General features: G+C 35.8%; 1 protein-coding gene across 1 annotated transcript in view; it reads left to right on the top strand.

Annotated features, from left to right (window-relative positions):
• The first annotated feature begins 8,257 nt into the window (after positions 1–8,257).
• Positions 8,258–26,372, top strand: part of LOC129740690 (allatostatin-A receptor-like) — a 407,612-nt gene continuing 389,497 nt past the window's right edge. The window contains exon 1 of the mRNA XM_055732449.1: positions 8,258–9,932. Coding sequence (XP_055588424.1) covers positions 9,357–9,932 — 576 coding nt within the window. The 5' untranslated portion in view covers positions 8,258–9,356. The remainder of the gene's footprint in view (positions 9,933–26,372) is intronic.

The raw sequence follows: 26,372 nt of genomic DNA, 5'->3' as shown, positions 1-26,372 counted from the left end.
TTGTGAAATTCGATCCACATTCAATAAAGTTATGGGGCTTCGCTTCACAGAAAGTAGTGGCTCCAGAGACAATTCGCTGGGGCCACAAACCAAAGATTATTTTTCCATTCCATTTTTCTCTGATTGATAATTCGATAGTTTGTGAAGTTTTCCCACACATCATGTAAGGTAGTTTGCAAACGTCATCCGTTGAACTGAAATTTATGAACTGTTGAAATTTATGAGATGCATTTTTAAGCTGCAATTGAAAGTGTAAAAATCGTTTCACAACAAGACGTAAGCCCAGGAAGCATTGATCCATAGGAAACTCTCTGGAGCCACGATTGAAAAATTATTTTCTCATTCTTTGCGATACATGTTATCGAAAACTAAATTGAGCCTCTCATAAGCTTACGATATGTGATATGGAAACTTGATTGAGACATTGATATAAGGTTCATTCATACAAGTTTGTCATAACTGCAATAGTTTACTAAAATGGATTGTATACATTACCTAAATTTTTAGGCTACAGTTTGATGTGAAAATTGTAATAATTAAATAATATTTTAAAAAGGTATGCAATTTCTCTTAATTAAAAGAAGTGGCTCCAGAGAATAAAACTTTGGAAGGTAACGAAAAATAATTCAATAAATTAGGTTCTAAAAATGTAAGCTATGGAGCTTTTCGTTCAAGTTCTCTTCTAGTTATCACAAAAAATTATCAAAGTAAGTAACAAGGCTCTCAATACTTAGCTGTATGTTAAAATAATTGAATAATTTAATGACACTATAAATCGATTAGTGGTCTTTGGGAACACGACCAAACGTTTGGCGGCATATTTTCCTTACTGTTTCTTCCGGCGAATTGAAACCTTTGCGTCTTCAGAAATGGGCATACCGCTACATAAATCGCCGCTAGTCCTAACCATTACTTTCTAATGATGCATAAGCAACGAATTTCTTGCTAGACGCCAGACAGAGACGGTAATAAATAAATTTGCGGAAGCCGTTCTTAGCTGCGAACCATCTGTGGCACATTTATCAATGGATGATAAAAACACAGAGCCTTATCGAGGAACCTAAACACGCTTTCCGTTTAATTTCCTGGAAGGTGTGTGTATGTGTGTTTTGTAGCTCAGGTTTTTTGTTACTCTCTCCCATTCCGTTTCCGGCCCTCGAAGTAACCGGTAATTTTGCGATCACCCAACCAAACGCGTTACCTTTCGTACAGCGATATCGAAATCGCGTGGGTCCACGTGTCCGCACCGGGGAGGTTTCATTCATAAAAACCTTTCCTTGGAAGGCAACCGGTTGCGCGCTTTTCCAGTGAGAGTACGTTTGAGAGGGCGAGAGGGAAAGATTCTTGGGAGAGAGTGAGATCTGTGAGAGAGTTGCTTTTAAAAGCAGTGAAGCCAATATTATCATCGTGGAAAAGTGTAAAGGTTGAAATATGTTTTTAAAATTTTTATATACACACTTAGTGAGCAAGTCATCAATATGTTTAACCCAGTTTAATATCTTCAAATGAGAGAAGGTTGGAAATTTGTTTTTATTATAAAGTTGACAAATTTAATGCCCAATGTATCATTAAAGCGTTTTTTAAATAGATTTTTAAGCTCTGATGGGTGGATTTATGTAATATTTGACGTTCTATTAGTTAGCGAATCTATGTATGTATATAAAAATGGATATCTGTCTGTCTGTCTTTTCCCTGTAGATTCGGAAACTACTGAACTGATTTGCGTGAAACTTGGCAGGAGGGGCCTTTGAGGGCCGAAGAAGGTTTCTATAATAGTTTGAGACCCCTCCCACTCTCTGGAAGGGGGTGTGGGGGCCTCCTAATAAAAAAACATGTTTGAACAACTCGAGAACCGATCATGCAAATGGATCCAAATTTGGTATGGGAGTGCATTCGGTTACGAAAAATGTTCCTGAAAAGGTTTGGTTCCCCTCCCTCCTTCCAATGGGGAAATAGGAAGTGGGGAGGGGGGTTTTCATACAATTTTTTCGCCCAATTCGTGAAATAATCAAGCAAACTGAACCAAATTTGGCATGCGAAGGTATATGAGTAGGAAGAATATTTTAAAGATGGTTTGAAGCTCCTCCCTCTTTCCAGTGTGGTGATAGAAAAAGGAGAGGGGCCTCCCATACAATTTTTGGCAAAATTCGAGAACTGATCAAGCGAATGGAACCAAATTTGACATAGGTGGTTACTTTAGTACGAGAAATGTTTTTGTTATTATTTGGGACTCCACCGTCTTTGATTGGGGACATACAAAGGAGGGGGGGAGGGGGTCTTCCATACAATTTAATGCATTATTCGATAACAAATCATGCAAATGAATCCAAATTACATAGAGGAAGGCAAAAGGCAACGAGTCATGTTTCTAGGATGTTTGGAACACATCTGTCCTTCCACTGGAGGGATAGGAAGGGGGAGGTGTTCTCCCTTTTATGCATTACTCGAGAACAAATCGAACAAAAAATTCAAATTTATCATGGAAGCATATTCGAGTACAAGAAATGTTTTTTTTATGTTTCGAGACCCCTCCCTCTCTTCAACGGGAAGAGGGGAAGGAGGAAGGAAGTTTTCTTACAATATTTTCGGATCACTCGAGAACTTATTATGCAAATAAAATGGCAGCGTGTATTAGAATAGAATTTATTTTCTATGATTGTTTAATGCTCCTTACTCCTTTCACTGATTCGATAGGAATGGGGAATGGGAGCTTCCATACATTTTTTGAATAACTAGAGTAGATCAGCACAGATGGTGACAATTTGGAAGACTATTTAAATACAAGAAATATTTCTAAGATGATTTGGTTCCCTTCACGGGATAGGAAAGAGAAGAAAGGTGTCATACGACACAAGACACAAGACTTTATTAAATGAATTTAACCAAACTTTACAGGGGAGAGTATAAGGGTACACGCAATGATTCTATGGTTTTAAAAAAGCTCCTTCCAGTGGGGAAGAAGAGAGAGGAAAAGAATTTCCGCAGAATTTTAGTATAACGAACCTGAAGAAAAAGAGATTGGTCCATAAAATGTTATAACTGGAGACTCCCAAATTTGAAGGAGTTACTTTTGTGATTGTTCCAGCTCGGGTAAGTTAAGAGAGTGACTAGAGAATCTTAGATTTTAAAGGCTGTTGCTCGTCGATGCTGAGTTTGTTTTAAGATTGTTCCGGCTCTGAAAAATAAGATGGAGAGTTTCTAGAGATCACAGATGGGGAAGGCTGTTGCTAATTTGTGTTGAGATTTTTCCGGTAACGGTTGATCAGGCAGAATGCTTGAAGAAGTAAGGATTCGAAAAGACTTTTAAGGAGTTAGTTTTGAGATTGGCCTAGTTTTAGAGAACTAGACGAAGTGGTTAAAAACGCACCAATTCGGAAGTATGTTGCTGAGTTAGTTTTTAGACTATTCCGGCTCCGGTTAATCAACGTAGTGGCTGGAAAAACACAAATTTCAAAGGGTGTTGTTGAATTTGGCCTTGGATAGTTCAAGCTTCAAAAAATAATACAGAGTGGCTTGAGACGCACAAGTTTTAAAAGGATTTCACTGAATCTTTTTTGAGATTGTTTCGACTCCTATGAATTAATCGAAGTGGCTGGAGAGGCACTAATTTGGAAAGCTGTTGCTAAGTATATTATAGAATAAAATTTGGAAGAATAACACTGAATTTGTTTTGAGGTTGTTCTGATTTCGGTTGATAAGACGAAGTGGCCAAAAAAGTAGAGATTTTAATGTCTGGGAATCAGGGAACTCCACCTTAAAAAAAATAGATTAGAGTGTGGAGAACACACTTATGTATGGTGAAAACTAAAAAATTATTTAAAAGATTTTAATTTGATAAAATTCTGGATCCTGTAATTTGCACAGAATTTATATTTTTTCAAATTTTGATTGAGTTTCAGACTACACGTAAAGATTAAAAAATGGTCTGAATTTGTATCAAAATTTTAAATCAGCAACCTATTTTCTGAACAAATTGTGGTCCTGCAACTGACCAAAATGTGTACTAAGCGTAATTTATTTTAAATATCGATGCCATCAAATCTGCGCTTTCTAAGCCAATTCCGTCTTTTTCACCGGAAGGCCAAATAAAAACAAACAGTCTGTAGAAGCTGACTTGAAAATCTTAAAAATAGATGAAGTATTTCCTAGCTACTCCATCTTTTTTTACCGGAAGGCCTAGTTAAAATAATCAATCAGCAGTAGCAGCCTTAAAAATTTGCGCTTCCTAAGCCATTTCTTCTTTTTCCCCCGGAATGCCAAGTCAAAATAAACAATCAACAACAAGAGCCTTAAAACTCTGCGCTTTCTAAGCCAATTTTGTCTTTTCCTACTGGAAGGCTAAATCAAAGAAAACAATCAGTAGGAGTTGCTTTAAGAATGTGTGCTTTCTAAGCCGATTTCGTATTTTCCACTGGAAGATCAAATCAAAGCAAACAGTCAGCAGAAGCTGCTTTAACAATCTACGCTTCCTAAGCCATTCCATCTTTTTCCAACGGAAGGCCTAGCCAAAATAAACAATCATCTGCAGCTGCTTTGAAATTCTGCGCTTTTTAACTCAGTCTCGTCTTTTCCCGCTCGAAGGCAAATCAAAACAATTAATCAGCAGCAACAGTCTTAAAAATCTGCACTTCCTAAGCCATTCCGTCTTTTGCTACTTCAAGGCCGGATAAAAAAACAATCATCGCAGCAGCTTTAAAAATCTGCGCTTTTGAATCCCTCCTTCTTATTAATCAGAGCAGTAGCCTTAACAATCTGCGCTTTTCCAGCCCCTCTGTCTTTTTTACTGGAGGAACGAGCAATCAAAGCAGCAGCCTTATCAATCTGCGCTTTTGCACCCTCTCCGTCTTATTTACCGGAGCCGGAACCCAGCCAGTTCCGTCTTTTCCTACTGGAAGGCAAATCAAAACAATTAATCAGCAGTAACAGCCTTAAAAATCTGCGCTTTCGAATTCCCCCGTCTTATTTTCCGGAGGAACAAACAATCAGAGCAGCAGCCTTAACAATCTGCGCTTTCCAGCCCCTCCGTCTTTTTTACCGGAGGAACGAACAATCAATCAACAAGCTTTATAAATCTGCGCTTTTACACCCTCTCCGTCTTATTTACCGGAACCAGAACCATTTCTAAACAAATCTGAGCATCAGCCTTGCAAATCAGTGCTCATTTTACCGTCTTGATTTTACGATTCTTACGAATCCCACCCAACTTGGAGATTCACTCAGACACGTCTATCACTCATAAGAATAGATCAACGACTGACTTTGTTTTGTTTGTTTTGTCTAGTGTTGCCGAAAGAACAAACGTTGCCACAGAAGTTCATTTTATTAAATTCATCTCCAGTGTTGCCGAATACCACATTTTCAGCATAATTTTCAGCATATCTTTCATTTCATCTCTACAATACATATTTGAAAAATTGCCCCTGAAGCTATCTGGTGATATTATTAATCAATGATCAATCTTCAAGGTATCGATTACTTGTGAGTTGAACAGAAGGCCGTTCAAATTTGTAATGGAACTTCAAAGTTTCAATAAGAACTTAAACTTTGGGCTGAATAAAACGAACTTCAGCTCATTGATTGAGCTGATTAAGCTGTGTTTGCCCAGTTTAACGAAACTTTTGGTTGCTTGAGGCCAAATATGATTTTTTTTAGTTGGTCGTATACAAAAGTTTGTTCTCTTTACCCAATCATTTCGAGGTTGAGCCCCCAGATTCCCGGACATCATGCCGTTTTTGGACACCCGATTGTTGATGAGTTTGTTAAACGCTCAACCGATAGGGAAACAGTAAAATCACCTAAGTTTTCACTTATACGATTGTTTCGTGATTTTTTGCTTGACTTACTCTCTTAGAAGCTAATATGAATTCAGTTGAACCGTAGCAAGCAATGTATTATTTTCTTCTGTCTATGTAAAAAATTTGATAAATGATTCAAAATGATTCATGTTTCTTTGATAAAAAGTAAATTTGTTTGAATTTTTATTCAAATCGCACAAGAAAAAGGTCACCCAAGGCAAACATATCTCTAAATTTTAGTTTTAAATCGACAAAAAGCCTATTGCATATTAATTTAAGCGGTATTGAAAAGTCAAATATTGTTTGTTGCATTAAAATACATCAGTACATATTTTTCTCAAAATTTTCATGCTTGTAAATTTTTAGAAAATTGTGATTTTCTGATAAGCTCCATACAATTTCCAATTTTTCCATAACTATTTTTGAGGCCTCTTACCAATACGTTGAAAGAGAGCGGAATGGCCTACCTTGTATATTTCAAAGTACTATGGTTGTTTACATCTTTTCCTTTTTAAAATCGGACTGCTAGGACGCACAGTCTACGACTAACAAGGAAAATCCAAAAGGACTCTCCCGGCGATTTTGTTGTTAATATTGTGCTAGTAGGTGAATTAAAATGCAATGTGAATTCAAATAAGTGAGGGTGTTATATAAATTATTCGACAAACAAAATTCTTCTACCAATTTGACACATTTTTGCTCATTTATTTAAAAAAAAAATCAATACCTTCATATACACTGCCGGCCAAAAGTTTGGGAACACTCACTAAAAAACATGCAAATTTTGATCGTTCATATCTCAGCCGGCTTGAGACATATTGCAAATCTCCTGATCTTATCTGAAAGATAATGAGCTATAGCTATTTCAGAGGTATTTTGAACAGAAATAATGTTTTAGTTTTGTACCTTAAACTTTACTCAAATTTAGAACATTTTCAAAAAATCGCACTCAATATTCAAAGCCAACCATATCGGGATAGTGTGGACCAAATTTCAAAATTGATTTGCATTAGAATCCTTATTCTTTGCTTCTCCAAACACAATTGAAAAATTTGTGCAAAAATATAAGAATGGACTTTTAACTCATAAAATAGACACTTAAGTTACCGTCCAAAAGTTTGGGATCTCCCCTTAGTATGGTGTATCGGCCAAAAGTTTGGGTTCATTCTTTTAAAAACATGCAAATTCATCTCATTCACATCTTTCTCATCTAACATTCTCTGAAGGGTTCATTTGGAAGCTTAGGAATTGTTGTTTTTTCATAAATTTATTCGAAAATTATATTTTAAAGTGATAACCAAAAAAAAATCACCTGAAATTATTTGTTTTTCGAAAATTCACACTTATAATTCTGATTTTTTATGGTTATAACTTTAAAATATAATTTTTGAACGAATTTATGAAAAAACAACAATTCCTAAGCTTCCAAATGAACCCTTCAGATCTAAAAAACAATGTTAGATGAGAAAGATATGAATGAGATAAATTTGGATGTTTTTAAAAGCATAATCCCAAACTTTTAGACGATAACTTGAGTGTCTATTTTATGAGTTAAAAGTATTTTTTTTATTGTATTTTGAGAATTAAAGAAAAAGGATCCTAATGCAATTCAAATTTCGTCCACCCTATCCCGAGATAATCGGCTTTGAATATTGAGTGCGATTTCTTGAAAATGTTCTAAATTTAGGTTAAGTTTAGGGCAAGGTACAAAACTAAAACATTATTTTTGAGCAAAATACCTTCGAAATAGCTATTGCTCATTATCTTCCAGATGATATCAAAAGATTGGCAATATGACCTAAGAAGGTTGAGATATGAACGATCAAAATTTGCATGTTTTTTAGCGGGTGATCCCAATCTTTTGGCCGGCAGTGTATGTATCAAAGAAATCTACGGCAATCGTATGTAGCAGAACGAATCCCTTTTCATGTTCGATCTACGTTATTTTCACATGAAAGTCATATGGAAATTAAGTGGATTGCGCTTGCTGTGCACGCTCTGTTTGCTAACGGAAAATCACAAAGGTCCACGTGATTTCATGGTGGCAAAATCCATGTAAAATTTCACGTAGCGCTCATGTCAAGAGTTTTTCGAGATTATAATTGTTTTGGCTCCCTAAGTGTCAAAAGAAGCACGGATTTGAAAGGATATGACTAAGTTTGGGTTGAGATGATTCTTCACGGCAATAACCGTTAATCCGATATTCTTGGGTTGCAGTTTTAAGATTTAGTACGGAGAGTGAGTTGAAGGAATTTTCAAAATTTTACCATAACTCCCCGAAAACTGGCATCCATGAACGGCTGGAAGTGAACCAGGAGAAAACGCTCTCCCGCTCCGGGACTGAAAACTCATCGATGGAAAGCCGGGAAAAATGCGGCCCCCAAAACAAAGACATATCCGACAGGTGGATTGCTGGTGCCATGACCGAACTGAACCAAACAGTTGTTGCCGGACCAGACTTGTGAATGGGAGGATTCGCTTGGTGCCGACGTTCATCCCAAATCGAGAGGAAATCGTATACGTCTCGAAAGTTGAACCTGGTTGGTTCAAGTATATACAGTGGCATGACGGCTGCCAGACACTTTAGTAGCACTTGAGCCGTCGTTCCGAGAGCATCGTTGTCCGTCTCTGGAGCTCGGGGTGAGGGAGTGTTTTCCGCGGTAGTTTTCACCGGATGTTGGGACACCATTTGGCACCCTCACTATTGTTGCTTCGTAAGTGGGTGGATTGTGGTTTTTTGTTTTGAGTTGGGGGTCCTTGATCTTATTTCCTTAGTTTTTTTTTTATTTTGTCCTCCTAGTGCGGGACCGTACTCACCTGTCAGGATGTGGTAATTGGTGGATAATTTTATACTTTTTTTCGGGAGGTGTCTAATGAATTCCAATTACTTATCGGTGTGGGCAGATATTACTGGGTGTGGTTTGGAAGGAGTGTGAATCTCGGTACTGATAGGAAGACACCAGGCGCGTTGGATGGCGTAGGATATTTATCCCCTTGTTAAAAAGGATAATAGAATTAACAGAGCTGCCCTAGTCGGATAGCAACACGTTTTAGTGAACGGGAAAGTTGATTTGTGAGGTTAATGGTTGGGTGTGTTTTACCTGTTGCATATGCATGAAACTTATCGTAACGCTAGAGCGGAACCGGATATTGAAGTGAATAATGGGATGTAGTTTTTTCCCACTCTACGAGTGTTAAAAATTGTGGTTGAATCCCGAATTGACGTGATTCCTTCTTCGGAGTAGAACCATTCATCGTCCCGCTGGTGGTTGCCGACAAGTTGGCATAAATGTAGTGTGGGTTATGTGAGACTTCCTCGCTTCTATTTAATCTCGGCATTTCCGGATGTGAACGGAACTGAGTGTGATTTATGGGCGCGTAACGGGTGCGGTGTTTTATGTTTTATGGAGTTCCAAACACATGGTCCTCGAAAAGGAGCAACGGAAACTGTCGTGAATTATTGTTAACGCAAAACCATTGCCATCCCAGAAAACGTTGGCGTGTGTGTGATTTATTGGGAACCGAGTGCTGGCAAAACAACCGGTGTGGGCCCCCTTCAAAATGGTTAACGAAAACTACACTTCCCTGGCTGTTGCAGCTTCGGCTGCTTCCGGTGTTGCCGCTTTCACCAATGGAACCATCTTTCCGACCACGACATCCGCCTACGGTATGTCCCGGGAGGAGGAAGAAGAAATCGAAATGATTGTTTCGCGCATAGTGCCAATCTTTTTTGGACTCATCGGAATCACCGGGCTGGTCGGAAATGCCCTGGTCGTGCTCGTGGTCTTGTCAAATCCGTCGATGCGCTCGACTACCAATCTGCTCATCATCAACCTAGCGATAGCGGATTTGTTATTCGTGATCTTCTGTATCCCATTTACGGCCACCGATTACGTGCTCTCGAGCTGGCCATTCGGTGATCTTTGGTGCAAAAGTGTTCAGTACTTGATAGTGGTAACGGCTCATGCCAGCATCTATACTTTGGTGCTGATGTCGCTGGATCGATTCCTGGCGGTGGTCCATCCGATTGCCAGTATGGTCATTCGCACCGACAAGAACGCTATCTGGGCCATCCGGATACTTTGGGTACTGATCATTACAACGGCGCTTCCAGTCTCATTCGCTCATGGAGTCAATGTGAGTATTTTAACAACTACAATCAGCCTGCAAAATTTCAATAAAAAGTGTAGCGTAGTTTCTGCGGTATTGAAGTTTGAATGTTGAGTCCAAAATAGTACGATTTTCGTAGAAATATTGTATCTCAAGCCACACAAATTTTAGAAAGCTTAAATTTTGTGGAATAGGGTAACGGACCTATTTTGGCCCGCTTTGGGAAGTGGCAATGCTATTTTGTGAAATAAAAAAGTACATGTTACAAGTTTTGACTGCTTTATCCGTTTATTACGAAAATAAATGATTTTTCTATTGAATCATATCGGCGTTTGTTACAATGGAGCAATATTTAAGCCTAAAAACTTGTTTCTTCGATCATTACTCTGGTCGGAATTTTGGACCACCAGGTTTCTATTTGGTCCACACAGAAAAAAAATTTGACTATTACGTGTCACTGAAAACTGCAACCTTTAAAAAAAATCACCTGCAATTAACAAAACCTGTAATTCTAAATTATTTTTTTTTAAGTTAACGAAGATTCATTTATTATTACAGCAAATGACCTGTAAAAAAGTTGTACACTGAAAATTAAATGCTACGTAATCATGTTTTCGACCTGTAAAATTACGGTAAATGTCCTGCTCCTTTTTGTTACAGGACATTTGCGTAATTTTACAGGAAATAATTTTTGCTGTGCACCTTTTGGACCTATTTTGGACCACCCTTAAACTTAAACTAAACTGTTTTCTACAACTTCTTAGAGTAAAAAAGAAAAACTCCTCCTTTATATAGTGTGTTCCAAATATTTTGAAAATTTCGACAGCACACTGCAATCTTGACAAATTTTTTTCTGCAATGTTAAATACTAGTCAGTTGGCTTATCTTTAGGATCAATTTTTAGAACCCAAAGCTCCTTCAGGCAACCCAATGATAAGTTAAGAAAGTCTGACATCATCAACTCTACGACATCAATTGATGCATTTGACATCCAAAACCTTAGGTAATTGGATTTGGTTTAGCTTCAGTTCTGTAGGAGATTCAAAAAATATAAAAAATGTGCGAAAACTATGCGATCTTTTTAATCGTCTGAAAGCCAGATTTTTTTCGCTGATAATCCAAAGTTCAGTATTATCTTTAAAACCACTTTTGTTCTACGAAAAAGTTATCGTTGGAGTAAATTTTCCAATAGTTTTTTTTCATAAATTGCATAACCACAGGGACTTAAAAACCAGATTTTTAGTACTTTTTCGCTTGTAATTTTAACCCATTTCAACAATTTTTTTTTCTTAGTTATGGCACAAATTAAGGCTATCTCATAGCTCTAGTTCAATATATTTTTTGTCAAAACTGTTCTATTAATAACTGAGATATTTCAATTAATACAAAAATTAAACTCATTACATATGTAGTCAGTTTTTCCCCAACCCCTCGTTTAGACGGGGTTTATATTTCATCATTTCTCTAACCAAGCATTTTTTTTTTCGAAAATCAACCCTGAGTGCTTGTAACTCTTAGACCAAACCATCAATAATTTTTCATGAAGCATTAAAAATAATGACTTCATAAAAATAGTATGCATGTTCAGTTTTTTCATGTTTTTTTAGCTTCTTTAAGCTGTAACTTTTGGCAACTGCTAAACAGTTGCCATTAATGTGAATTATTAGATCAACGTGGTTTAAAGCATAGTTCACAAAAAGTAAGTTAAATGAATGATTGGCTTGGTTTTTTGCCGATTGAAGTCCCAGCAAACATAACATCGTATTAGAAATGTCAGTTTAACTCGTTAACAATGTTAAAGCGAGTCGTAATTCCTACCAAACCAAGTAAATGATCGTAAAAATGGTTAGTTAAAGTCTACCGACTCGGATATGACAAAATTGCGCCATGTTTGCAAATTTGTCTCCCGCGTGCGGGATTCAAGTGAGAAAACAACCTTGTTGTTCTCTCTGCGATTAACAGTGCAACCAGATTTCTAAAAATCAGAGGATCCATTTGGTTAAACTGTCCAATGAGAGAAGCAGCAAATATTGTCGCTGGCAACGGTTTGCATGCATTGAGAGCAGAACTTGCGCTCTCTCACACACTGTCAGGATGTACGGTAAAAGGTGTTGTATATCGTCCAATTTTTACAACACTTATCGCATAAGCCAGAAGTTAAAAATATGTATGTATATTGCCTCCACTTTAGTACGTAAATGCTGTTTTTTCGAGTTATATAAGATGATTTTATAATGTATATGAAACGTATAGCAAAGTTTGTTGAGAAATATACCTACAAAAATGTTTGCTGGGGTGAACCCTGTCTAAAGGTGGGTTTGGGCTTAAGCGAGTTGACTCAATAAAATAAAGCCATAATTCCAAATTTTATTTATAACTAGCTGATCCCATAGGGGAACATGCCCTATTATGCGCCACCTAAGCGAATCGCTGATTTTCTATGTATTCCACGTACAAATTGTGTTGAAAATGGGTGCAATCGTTGAAGAAAAGTGTTTTCTACAAATGCCTATGATATTTTATTACTCAAATTGCTATAGTTGCTTCAAAACCTTGATTTTTAAAGACCATATTCAAAGCCACAGAACAAAACTGTGTTGCAAATACGCGCCGCTGTGTATTCAATATGCGCCTAGCAGCCGAACACACCCGAAAGCAGCCGAAGACCAAAAACACACCAATACTTACAGACACTTTGACTGAAAAGAAAATCAAAATGGACTAATCAAAATTTTGAAAAAAATGAAAAGTAGATTTTTTGGGCTGAATTAACGCTCCAAATATGGTTTTAGACATTTTGTTCATTTTCAATGAAAATTGGCCTTTTTGAAAATTTCATGCTATTTTCAGCCTACTACGATTTGCGCGTTATAACGAACGCATTGGCCGTGATAGAACATACTCATAAAAAGCATACCTTTGCGAGTTCAGCATGATTTTTAAGCATAAAATCATAGTTTAGATTCTCCTCTATCGATGTGTCAGAAAATATTGTCTTATTCGTTTTTCTCTGCTTGGTGACACCTTATTGAAAGTGTTTTAAAATTTAGATCAAAATGATGAAAAACCTAAATTGTGAAATTATCACGACACGGGGGCATTTTAAGGAAAAATTCACACTTGCCATGACCAATCACAGCATTTAAAACAAATTGGTAATATTTTGCAGGCTTAAAATGTTTCTGATTCTTCAAAACAAAGGTGGCGCGTATTAGCCACATGGGGCGTTATATGAACTTTTCCCCTACGAACTCCGTTTCGCTTTCAAATTGGAATATGTCATGAACAGCTTCGACTCGATCGTTGCATAATAACGCAATTATTGCCAAGAAGTTAAACCTCTTTTCGGTGGCCTCTTATACAATCTTGTGCAAATTTTTAACACAATCCGATGAAAAGTAACGTCAATATCGCGAAACATTATTTGTCTTGTATGGACGACCTCCTTCAGAAGGGGTCATCCGAAAATCTGAAAATATTTTTCAGCATTCCTAGTCCTATTGAGCATCCATGCCAAATTTCAGACCTCTAGCTCTTAAGACGACTGAGTCTATAGAGGACAAACAAACATACAGAAATTGCTTTTGATATATAAAGATAAGCGATTAAAAAAGTGTGCATAGTTCTTTTCATATCGTCTTAAAATGTCATATTACGTTCATGAACATTTAATAGCAAGTTTAATACTCAGGTTATGTTGAGTGGTCCAAAATAAGTCCCTAAGGAATTGAGTAAGACCTATTTTCGACATGGGTCAAATTACTATTAATACAAGTTGGTTTGGTTCTTCGAGCTTTCAAGTGTTTGATCATAGCTGTAAAGATGTTTGTAGTTGTTAAATCCATCACAGTTATGCAGAAATCCTCTTGAAAGTTGACTCCGTCCTCCTGAAGTGGGCTTGATTCGGCCCAACTGTGAAAAGTCATAACTTTATTTTCAATTTTCTCTCCCTTATCAGCTTATTTGAATGGAATATTAGATATGATTAGAATTATTAGAAGTAGCTTCAACTATGTTTGTTCAAAATTCTCATGATAAACTCGATTTATGAGAGAAATATTGGAAAAAAGCTTCAAGGTGGTCCAAAATATGTACCCGGTCCAAAATAAGTCCGTTACCCTAGTGTGATAGTTGATCTATCTTACGCAGAAAATGTGACAAAAAATATCATCAGAGTAAAAAGTTATGGTAGTTCAAAGTCGAAGTGACAATGCGCGTGCTTCCAATTTCTATACAATTACGATCGGTTCTGTATTTGAAGACATTCTGCCCCAATTCAGTTAAAGAGTTGCGTTAAAAGAAAAGAATGTAATCGCGCAGAGTAGTTCACAAATTTCGAAATTCGACAGAATGCCATTTCTCTCACAGTAGATAGTTTTTCATGAAACTGTCACACAAGCTGGATAAACTTGTTTTGTGTGGCAATCTTAATTTTCCCTACTTTTACTAAAATATCTCTCTCCCTAGTGCCCGCAAAATGTTCAAAACTCATTGAATGAATAGTTTATAACTCTACAGCTTTTTTAGTAAAAGTAGGGAATTTTGAGATTGCCTCACAAAACTAGCTGTTACTTTGTCAAATTTTACGTTTTCTTCTCAAAACTAGGTGAGATTATGTACAAAAGTATATTCTAGTATGTGGCCAAATTTGATCAAAATCGATCAATGCGATCAAATGTTGAAGCGGTTTGAATATGAGGTTTGTTTCAGGGTAAAAGGCGATTTCATTCCTATGGACATGTATGATTCCTTACATCCATAGATACATTCTATAGGAAAAACTACACAAGTCAAACCATCAATATCATCTTAGATCATTGTAAAATTGAAATTTGCATGAATTTAAAGCATTTTGAGAATGAAAAAATTCCAACAGCGAAGAAGAGAACGCAAAAATATTGATTCTATGCACACACCCATAAAAAAGGAAATCGCCTGTTATTCCGAAATCAACCTCTTAATCAATACGCTTGAAATTTGAATCACGCTGATAGATTTCGATCAAATTTGGTCTCAAACTAGAATGTACTTTTTTTCATAACCTCTCAAAATTTTGAAACGAAAACGTGAATTATGAAAAAGTTTCAGCTAATTTTGTAAGGCAAACTCAATTTTCCCTACGTTTACTGTAACAGTAGACTGAGTCGATTTGGGGTCATTTTTGAATTTCTCAAACCCTGGGGTCTTAAAAGCTTCGTTTTGGTTCAAAACTCATCCATGATTTTTTTTGCAGAATTTTTAAGTAACGTTTACATGAGTAAATTTGGACTTCTATGTTTGTATGGGAAAATTGAATATTTTGTACTGAAAAATCATCATCATTTTTGTTTCACCTGTGTAACAGAGCTTGCTAATGGTTTTTGTGCCAATTTATAAATTCTTCAAAGAAAATTTTCCGCTGAACAACTTTGTCGAAGACCGTAATTTCGTATCTTATCAGACAAAAAAGTTATTAGCTGTTTAACAGGGGTACGTCTTTTGGCATTGATAAACAATAAATTCCATTGACACCACTGCTTCTGCCCCGCGAAGTATTGCATGAAAAGAAATCATCGAGAGTGAATCGATTTCATTCTTTTTTCAACGCAACTGTAGGTATGTTTTTTTTTAAAAGGACAAATGATTAATTCGGCCATCATTTTGAGGAATGTTGAAAACGAACACACACAAATAGGATCTCAGTGAAACTTTATGTTGCTTTCAAAAGATTCAATTTACTTAACAACTGAGGCGTACCTACATCTTTCAAGGATATGATGGCTAGCAGTAAGCACTATACAAATACTAACACCACCAGCCCACAGAAAGAGTACTATAAAAGACTTGAACGTTATTAAGAATGTTTCTGATGAAAATTGAAGTTAAAAAAAAGTAGAACAAATATGTGGCAACACTGCGCAGTGGTCCAGATCAAACATTTAGCTAAACAAAATTAATAACACAAAATCATTTATTCTACAAAGTTACTTCAAATAATAAGTGCTATCTTTTTAAAAGGTGAATTATTAGGACCTGTAAATGCCATGGAAATTCGAGATACTAATTTCTTTCGGTGAATAGATAGAGTATAGAAATGTTCCAGAAAGCTATAAATCATATCTTTTGAAGAAATTTTGCTGAACATATCAAAGCCATGCAATGGAAAGGTACCGCTTTATGATTTTTTCAAGATAAAAAAAGTAGGGCGTGTCTAAAAAACCCTTTTTTTGCTTTTTTTTTTTGTAGCGGCCCACCACACTCCCCCACACCAAGAGGCTCAATTGAGCCCCCTGGTAATGGACGCTACTGTTCTCAGCACGTCTGGCAGCAAAAACAAAGAAATTTCAACGCGAACAAAATTTTAATCATGCTGAGAACACAAAAGTTTATTATTTACTGCGAGGAAATGTATGCTATAATTAAACAATATTACAATAAGGATCTTAATGGAAGAAAATTTCCTTTAAAGAGATCCATTTCTTTTTTTTTAATAATGTTAACTTATCAAATATTACGCTACATTTTCTTAAGTTTACTTATTAATAGTTAAAAGTACGACAAAAGAAAACTACGATGCTACAAAAACAAACAAAATTTGATTTAAAAAAACTGGTTGTTGATCGACTTTTTTAACGATTCAATTTTTCTTTTAATAACTGTACTACTTTGACTTTAAACATGGAACGGTTGTTGATGGTCTTTATTTCAGTAGGTAAAGCGTTGTATATTGTAGGTCCTATAAAAGAAATTCTTTTTTGCCCTAAAGATGTCATGGATCGGCATCGTTGCAAGTAATTATTTTGACGGGTATTGTGGGTTCTTAATCCCGTAGTAAAATTAAGGTTTTGGTTATTGCTACTCGAGTGTATATTATCATGAACATATATAACGGTTTGCAAATTACAGAGTTCGGTTATTGGAAGAATGTTGTGCGTTCCCAGAGAGTATAGCTGTTGGGTAGGAAAAAGCAGGGGTAGTCTGAAGATGTTTTTCAAACATCTATTCTGTAGGGTCTGAAGTTTTTGAAGATGTGACAAGGAGGCTCTTCCCCATATCAAAATAAGATAGTTTAGATGAGACTGAATAAATGCATAGTAAAACTTTAAAAGAACATGTTGGGGTACTAAGTTTCTTAATTTCCACAAAACACCGCAAAGAGGAGAAATTTTTTTTACTAGGTTCTCTGTGTGACAACTCCAGGAAAGTGTTTCATCCAAGAAAATTCCTAGGTACTTGAAGTAATGAACTCTCTCAATAACAATTCCATCCATAATTGGGTCATTATTTGACAGTATTTTTTTATGTGAAGAACGAAACAACATATATTTGGTTTTTGTATAGTTTAGAGAAAGCAAGTTGCATTTAAAATATTTTGATAGTAACTTCAAATCATTTTCAATTTGTTGAGTTATAACATTCGTTGATGCAGCTGAATAAAAAATAGCTGTATCATCAGCAAATAATCGAGCTGTGCCTTTCAGTGGTAAATTACAAAGATCGTTTACATACAAAAGAAAAAGTAACGGACCAATGTTGCTTCCTTGGGGTACACCAATATCAATGTTTCTCAAATCGCTTCTAGTATTTTCGATCGCTACGAATTGTTTCCTTTCCGATAAATAACTGCGAAGGATGTTGTTAGCAGCACCTCTTATTCCGTATTTATTCAATTTGGACAATAATATGTCGTGGTTTAGTGTGTCAAAGGCTTTTTTAAGATCCAAGAACAAAGCACCAACGATATTCTTTGAATCAATTTTTGAAATAATAGAATCAACTAACTCTGTGATAGCAATTAGCGTACTCGATCCAGGTCTGAAACCGTACTGCAATTTGTACAGTATATTTTCCTGATTTAAAAAATTTTCAATTCTATTCATTAGAAGTTTTTCAAAAACTTTACTAAAAACACTTAAGGTTGAAATTGGACGGTAGTTATTTACGTCATGTGGATCACCTGCCTTAAAAATGGGAATAACTTTTGCAACTTTAAGACAATCCGGATAAACTCCTGTCTCTAACATGTGATTAAAATATTGCATGAGTATACCAGAGAAAATTTCGTTGTTATTTTTTAACGCATCTACAGGAAATCCATCAGGTCCACGACTCTTTTTATTTTTAAGAGATAGAATTACTAGTCGAACCTCGTTGACACTAGCTGGACGTAAAAATATTGTATTTTGTACACTATTAATATGCGACAAAGGATCACTGCCGGGATCAGATGGGATTTCATTAGCTAGTTTTTTCCCAATCGTAGAAAAATGTTTGTTAAATTTTTCACAAATCTCAGAATTGTTTGTTGTTAAGCCTTCTTCATCAGAAAGATTTATTGGAGCGGTGATTTTATTTTTACCAAGGAGTGTATTTATGTTTCTCCAAAGCTTGGAATGTGGAGTGTTGTTTAACAATCGCTCGTAATATTGTTTTTTGCATTCTTGTTTTTTAAAGTTTAACTTTTTGTTTATATGATTCAACATTTCTTTGAGTTGGACATTATCGGGATGTCGTTTACAACGTTTCAAATGGTTATTTTTTATTCTAATCAGTGTCCAAAGGTCTAGAGATATCCATGGACAATAATTGCCTTTTAGTTTTACCTTTTTATTGAGTGTTTTAGTAGACATTGAGAGAAAACGGTTGTAAGTTGTTGTAATGTGCTGTAGGCCATCATTAACATTTTCTGGTAGTTGAATATTATTTAAATAATTTCGAAACAAATCGTTAAGTTTGGAATGATCAATAATTTCTTTCTTCAGAATTGTTTCCCTCTTATCACATAACAATTTTAGGGATGTAACAATTTGTAAATGGTCACTTACATCTGTAAAAATAGTATCGTTTTTAAGTCGGTCGATGTCAATCTGCTTCGAAATAACGTGGTCAAGGATATTTTTTGTTTTTGGTCTTGTTGGAAAAGTATTTGTGCAAGCATAACCGAAAGATTCTAAAATTGACTTATATTTCATCACAGTGTTTAAATTAACTAAATTCACGGGGATATTAAAGTCACCAACAATAAGACTCGAATGGTTAACAGGAACAGATGCTAATAAGGATTCAATTTCATCACAAAACAGGTTAAACGAGAACGCTGGTGGTCTATAAATACCATGAACACTGAAAATTTGACCACTCAGACATATTTCAACACTTATTCTGTGAAAACCCTCAACAACTTTGTTTTCAATTTCTTTAAATTTCAAATTCGTTTTAATATACATCACTAAGCCTCCATATGGTTGATCACGACATGAAAATATTGAGGTGTATCCTGGAATGTTATAAATATTACAATTATCTTTGACGAGCCAAGTTTCACAAATGACAATAACATCAATACAATTATTTAATTGATGAATAGTTTGTAGCACAGAATCAAATTTACATAAACTATTCATAATGCAAATATTCCACTGCAAAATTCTTAAATTACCCAAATCATTAGCACAAGTACTTAAATTAAATTCATCTATATTTTCATAGTATTTATTAATTAAACTATCCATTAAATTATCTTTATACTAAGGTTAAACACTTACAATTTTATTTTTGAATTTTATTTACTTGATCCTGAATCAGCATTGTTCCTTTTACGTTTTGGTGACGGAGTTTCTTTTGGAAGTGTGGAAAGCCCTGTTGAATAACGTGTTTGCTCATGAAACGACTCAAATCTAGTTTTGTTTTTATAATCTCAGGTTTAGAAATGTCTGTTTGTTTAATAAGAATGGCACCACCCCTACCAGGCCAAATATATTTAACTCCCAGTAAATCTTGGTACTCGCGTAGTTCATTTAAGATTTCCATAGATAAAGGCGTAAGCTCATCTCTAACTGTGACGTTTAAAGGTTTTCCGTTTACTAAAAATGATGGATCCACTAAGGTAGAAGCAAGTTTTCCAAAACTTCGTTTCTTGCTAAAAATTTCTTCCTTAATAAGTGTATCTTTTAGAAATACTTTGATTGGTGGGAAATAATCGTTTGATTTATTAGAAGAAAACAATCTGACAGCGTTTTCAATGTGCTCAATTTTTAATTCATAGCCGAAAGACCCACAAATTTTACGGACCAAATCTAGGGTGTTCTCACCACTTTTAAAAGGCACCCCAAAAATCATCATGTTTTTCGAAATAGCTTCTTTGTTAAAACGGTCCAGGTTAATTTCTAACTTTTGAACTTGATCCGTAAGTTTAGAATGTTTAGATTTGAGACCAGATACTTCTGTTTCTAGAGCATCATTACGGGATTTTAAATCTTCGAAGCCTGTCTGAATTTCGTCAAATTTCGAAGATAAAAACTCCTGTGACGCCTCTATTGCAGACGTAACTGATCTCATATCCGTTTTAATAGAATTCATCTCATTGGAAACAACATTGTGAACAGTCTGCTCTATTTTCATGTTTATGCTTTCTATAATTGTTTCATGATCTTTACGCAACGATATTATTTTGGCATAAATGCACGCGCAATTCGAATCGCAAAAGTATTGTTGTGCCTTCATTTTTCGAGCGGCACTGCCAATCAAATTTTTACAACGCAAATGGACACTTTTAAAACAATACGAACATGTAATGATTTTATCAAGATTGTTTTCCACATTTTTGCATTCAGTACAAATTACTTCATCATCCCCGTCCATGTTCGTCAGACCAAAATAAAATACAGCTACAAAAGATTAAAAAAGAAACAAAACTTGTTTGGATACCTCACAATCAAAACTTAAATTAAAACTGATATGACTTTTATCAATGTTATATTATTTACAAGGAAAAAAAGTATGCGATAAAATGAATAAATAGATAAATAAGATAAATAAGTGGCGAAATTAAAATAGTTTAAGCTGCAAAATACTAAGGACAGCACAGGACAAAGACACGTAAAAAGATAAACAGTTTAAAAAATAACTCAGTATCAAAATATAATATGTGAAACAAAAATTATGCGGAATCAAATAAAAATATTAAGGACTAATTAATTGGAACATATTAAAATCAGTTTCAGAGAATAAGAATAATAAAAAAAATTTATTGAGAAAAGAAAGAGAAAAATCTGTCGATAATTTTTAACATTGCTTTCCAAAAGAAACGATTTCCAAGTTTATACAGTACATTTCACGGCAATCAATCAAAGTACCAGTGACAAGTCACCAATAACCAGCAAGCGCTGATGTTGTGTGCTACTGACGGAAGCAAAAAACTCTTTCGGTCATCTACTCGTGTGTGCTGGCTGCGTTTGCCTAATCTTCACCGCTAGCGATCGAGATTCACTAACAAGCTAGCAAGTGCAAGAAACACAACCCTTTGAAGTGCGCTAATAACAGAGTCACACACTTTCGCTCTACTCGAGTGTTCCGAGGTTGGCTAAAACTACACCGCTCAGCGACGAGATTCACTAACTGCTGAACAAGTGATAGAACCACAACCGTTTGGGCCAAATGGGCCGTTTTTTTAATTGATTAACCGAAACAAAGCGGTGATCGCAGCAGATACGATTGGAGTACCTGCTTCGTCAACGATTTGCTGCTGTTGCGGAATAATTTTGGAAACGTTTGTTAAGGATAGGAATGAAATATTCACTTTACTCACCAATCTAGAGACAAGTGATACTTGATCAACAGCTCACCTCACAATAGCTTTTCTGTTGTTCTTTTTTCGGCGTCGAGAAAAACTGAGTTTTTACACTTATCAGCTGTTAACGGCACATAAATTTAGTACGTGATTGCACATTAAACACTTAATAACGCACTATGATGTATCACAGATTTAAAAGAAAGGATTTTCAATAAAATTATCAACTTAATGCGAGATTACGAAAACAAGACGTGCGACCAAAAACCAGTGCTACCAGAAAATTTCTTATAACTTTATAACTTATAACTTATAACTTTTTTTTTTATAGAAGCTCTACAAGTTTGATGTGTTCTAAACACATTCTCAACATAATAAAACGCATCTTTTCCTCCAAAACGGTGCATGGCTATCTGATTGTCTTTTGAAGCGAGGAGTTTTATTGTGTAAAAATTTAACAGTTTTGAGCTGTCCTGTCATATCTCGCATTGGGTCAAACAAAAAATCTGCTTTTTTTTGCATCAACTAGGTTGTAATACAAACATTAGATACAGAAAAAACTGGAAATGCGTTTTTTGTTTAACTCGAGATTTTTAATTTTCAACATTTTTTGTTTTTATGGTTTTTAAAAACAATAAATTTGAAATCCTCCTCTAACACCCTCCATTTTTTCCGGTTTTAAAAGTTATTAAAATTTTTCTGCTTTTCTTTAAAAGGGAACAATGACTATCCCTCTTCAACTACATTATGTAGACCAATCAAACTTCTTCATCCCGTGTTTTAACATAGAAAGAAGCTTGAAAATGGAAGATGAGATAAAATTATTACGTTCAACATGTTTTTTGTTCGAAAATTCCTTTGTCAATATCAAAAGCGAACTTCTCTTTGCCATGGCTGTTACAAAAGTAATTAACGATTTGACCGACACATGTTCTCAAAAATGTTTCATTTGTGAATCATCTGGGAAAAGGCTGAACAAACCGCAACTAATCGACGAGAAAAATTCTGATAAATATTGTCATGGGTTGTCCCATTACATGCGTACGTACGACACATGGAGTTGTTTTTAAAAGTTTGCTACATGTTAGGAAAGAATAACTAATTTTGTCTCGATAAATGTTTGATCCGGACCACTGTGCACTGATATAGAAGCTAGAAAGTGTAAACAGAAACAATAATCAGTTATTTGTCGCTCGTGAGAGACGGAGCAAGATTCTGAATTAAGATTCCGATTAATCGTCAGTTCACGACAATGGCGTAGTAGGTAAGATGAGCGCAGATTTGAAAGGCTGCTGCTTTTTGTTTTGAAATGATTCCATTTCCGGTAAATAAGACGGACTTAAGAAGCGCCGATTTCAAAGGCTGCTGCTTTTTGTTTTGAAATGATTTCATTTCCGGTAAATAAGACGGACTGAAGAAGCGCAGATTGAAAAGGCTGCTGCTTTGTTCGTTTTGAAATGAGGCCAGTTTCGGTAAATAAGACGTACTGAAGAAGAGCAGATTTCAAAGGCTGCTGCTTTATTTGTTTTGATATAAGGCCAGTTCCGGTAAATAAGACGGACTGAAGAAGCGCAGATTAAAAAAAGCTGCTGCTTTGTTTGTTTTAAAATGATGCCAGTTCCGGTACATAAGACGGACTGAAGGAGCGCAGATTTCAAAGGCTGCTGCTTTATTTGTTTTGAGACGATGCCAGTTTAAATAAGACGGTCTAAGGAAGCGCAGATTTCAAAGGCTGCTGCTTTTTTTGTTTTGAAATGATGCCATTTCCGGTAAATGAGACGGACTTAAGAAGCGCAGATTTCAAAGGCTGCTGCTTTGTTCGTTTTGAAATGATTTCCGATAAATAAGACGGACTGAAGGAGCGCAGATTTCAAAGGTTGCTGCTTTATTTATTTTGAAATGATGCCAGTTCCGGTAAATAAGACGGACTGAAGAAGCGTAGATTTCAAAGGCTGCTGCTTAATTTGTTTTGAGATGATGTCAGTTTCGGTGAATAACACGGACTGAAAAATCGCATATTGGAAAGACTGTTATAATTGAATTTTTAGTTCAATCATGAGAACATTAAACGAAATTGTAATAAAATAGTTTAATCTTCGGTTCAGATGATATATAAAACGGTATATTTTTATCATATGAACTGCAATGTGGGGATCAATGGAATCGATAACGAACATTCTAGAAATCTTTTCTAAAAAAAAGAGAGTGCATCATTGCTTTAAAAAATGGCATTTTTAAAATTATATTATTCTTAACTGATTGGCATGTGAGATTTAATGTAGTTATTTTAATTTTTCAATGCTGGGAACGTTTGAAAGTAATGAAAATAGATCTTCAATTCCCATTTTTTTTATTTGTCAGTGCAGTAACTTAATAAAAAAATTTATTAATTTAATGAGCTCACAGCAAAGCAGCAGTTTTTCACCATTTGGCAGATGTACGAGTTTTTCGATTGAACGCACTGTGGGATTCCAAATCATCTAAAAATTCGGATACATCATTTGAGTGATCGGAAATCTCTTTCTTGATTTCCTACGTTTTTTGTCAGATTTTTTAATCTCATTCCGATTCTGAATTGAAATCGCGTATTGTTTTTCAATCTTGAATTTGATGGGGGGTTTTCAACTGAGTTTCTGAGTCTTTTTTTTTTTTTTTTAATAATTATTGGTTTTGAAATTGAGTTCCGATTCTTAATCCTTATCTTAAATTTTAAATATCATTTCTCATTCTATTGTTTAGTGTTATTTTTTATTTTTCTTTTTGATAGCATTCGTTTTTTACGAAAAAAATTGATGGATTTTCCACTTATTTCTAAACATCGGAAATATCGGTCAAAAGAACACTAAATCAATGAGGTTTGATTACTAAGAGAAACCCCTCTCCAGTGAGATCTTTTCTGGAGCTCCGTAGATTTTTTCTCTGTATTTCCTTAATTCACAATTCACAATTGCGACCGAATTCAAGGTGGAATCATTTTGGAAGAACTTCAATTTAGAGAACTCATTATGTATGTTTAACATGACCAAACAGTGTTCAAAGTATTTCCCGTAGCTCAAACCGAGACAAAGAGCCACAAGCATTTGCACAGAATAATTTAATCGGTATTGTTGAGTGTTTGTTATTGACACTTAAAATCGCATATTCAGAAATGGGCGTTCAACATAAAATCAAATGCAAAAGCATAACCAAAATTCAAATAGAGCGAAACGTGGAAATTTTATTATGGAAACGTACCAAAATCATTACACAATTTCACCTCAAAATTCTTCCCCATCTAAACAGTGTCATCCACTCAAACAAACAGAATCGAGTATTGCGATTCCATAAACACATTTAATTTATGGACCGATTACTGGCAATTTACGTGCTGATTAAAATACTTTGAACGACTTTACATTGTCGGCTGGCGTAACAGCTTCCACTCAAAGCCCATAAATCGTTTAATAACACCTTAACGTCTCTTGAGATTGGCCATAAAACAATTTTCGCTCAAAATCCATACCCTGGCCGGCCCGTCGGAGTTCGGCCGTCCTAGGATTTATTAGCTCCAGATCCAGATCGCCCCATCAACCGCCAGCACATGTTACTAGGGATGCAAAGCGTCGTTGTTGTTTGTCAATAATAATATTTCATGCATGCGCGGCGTCGAAGTTAGCAGCTGGTCGGATTTCTCACCACATCGAACATGCGGAATCCGAAAACAAATTCGAAAGGAGGACCGGCACATTTCGGTGCTTCCCGATGCCAGCCAAATGGTCTAGCTAGATATTCCAAAAACATTTTAAAAGACGCGAGGGTATACTTAACAGCGGGTCCGGAATAAGTTAGACTTTGTGTGCCAGGAGAATTTATTTCCGATTCGCCACATATGTGACAATACCGATAAATAGCGATTATCGCATTTACCATTCCCGGCCCCCGATCCTATATCACCCGGAGAAGTCCTTTTATCATTCCAGAGCTGATGAAATATTGACCCCTGGAACGTTTATGGGCAGATTCCATTACCTAGCGCTCCGGGCAATATGGGGTCTCTTCTGGTCTAATGGAGTGGTTTGAAACAGCACCGAAGTTGTGGTGAGGGATTAGCAAGAACAGATCTCCGGAGCTGAACTTGTCACCGAGCTAGGAGAACGACTAAGATGCTGTGCCAACTTTGGCAACAAGATTGTATTGTTTTTCCTCGAAATGTGCTCGTTCAACTTTGGAGACATGACTGATAAATTATAAAATGCTTGAAAATGCAGACATGAAGTTTTGTCTGTCTTTTTGTTTGATCCCTATAGTTTCGGAAGCTGAAGATCCGATTTGTATGAAACTTGGCAGGTTAGGGCTCATGAATCTGGGAGAGATTACAACAATGTACAATGGACAACAAGGTGTATCTATTTATCGCGAAGAAATTCAAGAGCCTGAACACCAATGTGGTGATGAGAAAGAAACTTGGAAAAGTAGAAGTAAAGTTTTTTCTTCGTAAACATAGTTACCATGACAGAAGTGACGTCACTACCGACCATTTTCGCGACGCATTTTGCCTAGGATAAATGAAGCTCCCTGACAACGACGCGTCGCGACGCAGGGCTTGTTTATGTTTATTTTTCTTTTTTCTCTCCGACGTTCAATAGTGTGCGTTCCTTTGCGTAGTAAAAGTGTACCTCATTGCCTGAACACTCCTCATTTTGAAGGTGTGTGTGTGTAGAATGTTGCTCCTATTTTGATTTTGGAATTCACTCTTCAGTTGTCAAAATGCCGTCCAAGGAAGAAGAACAGCCTATCGAAATTTTGCTTGCGCATCGCGAAAATCTAAGCACGCAAAGCTGGCAAAATCGCTAAAAGTTGCCAAATCAACCGTTACAAATGTAATTAAAGTAGGTATTTGGGGAACGTTTGTCGACAGCCAGCAAGTCTGGGTCGGGAGG

The sequence above is a fragment of the Uranotaenia lowii genome, chromosome 1 (assembly GCF_029784155.1).
Source record: "Uranotaenia lowii strain MFRU-FL chromosome 1, ASM2978415v1, whole genome shotgun sequence".
NCBI classification, from domain to species: Eukaryota; Metazoa; Arthropoda; class Insecta; order Diptera; family Culicidae; genus Uranotaenia; species Uranotaenia lowii.
This window is presented reverse-complemented; position numbering and strand designations above follow the sequence as displayed.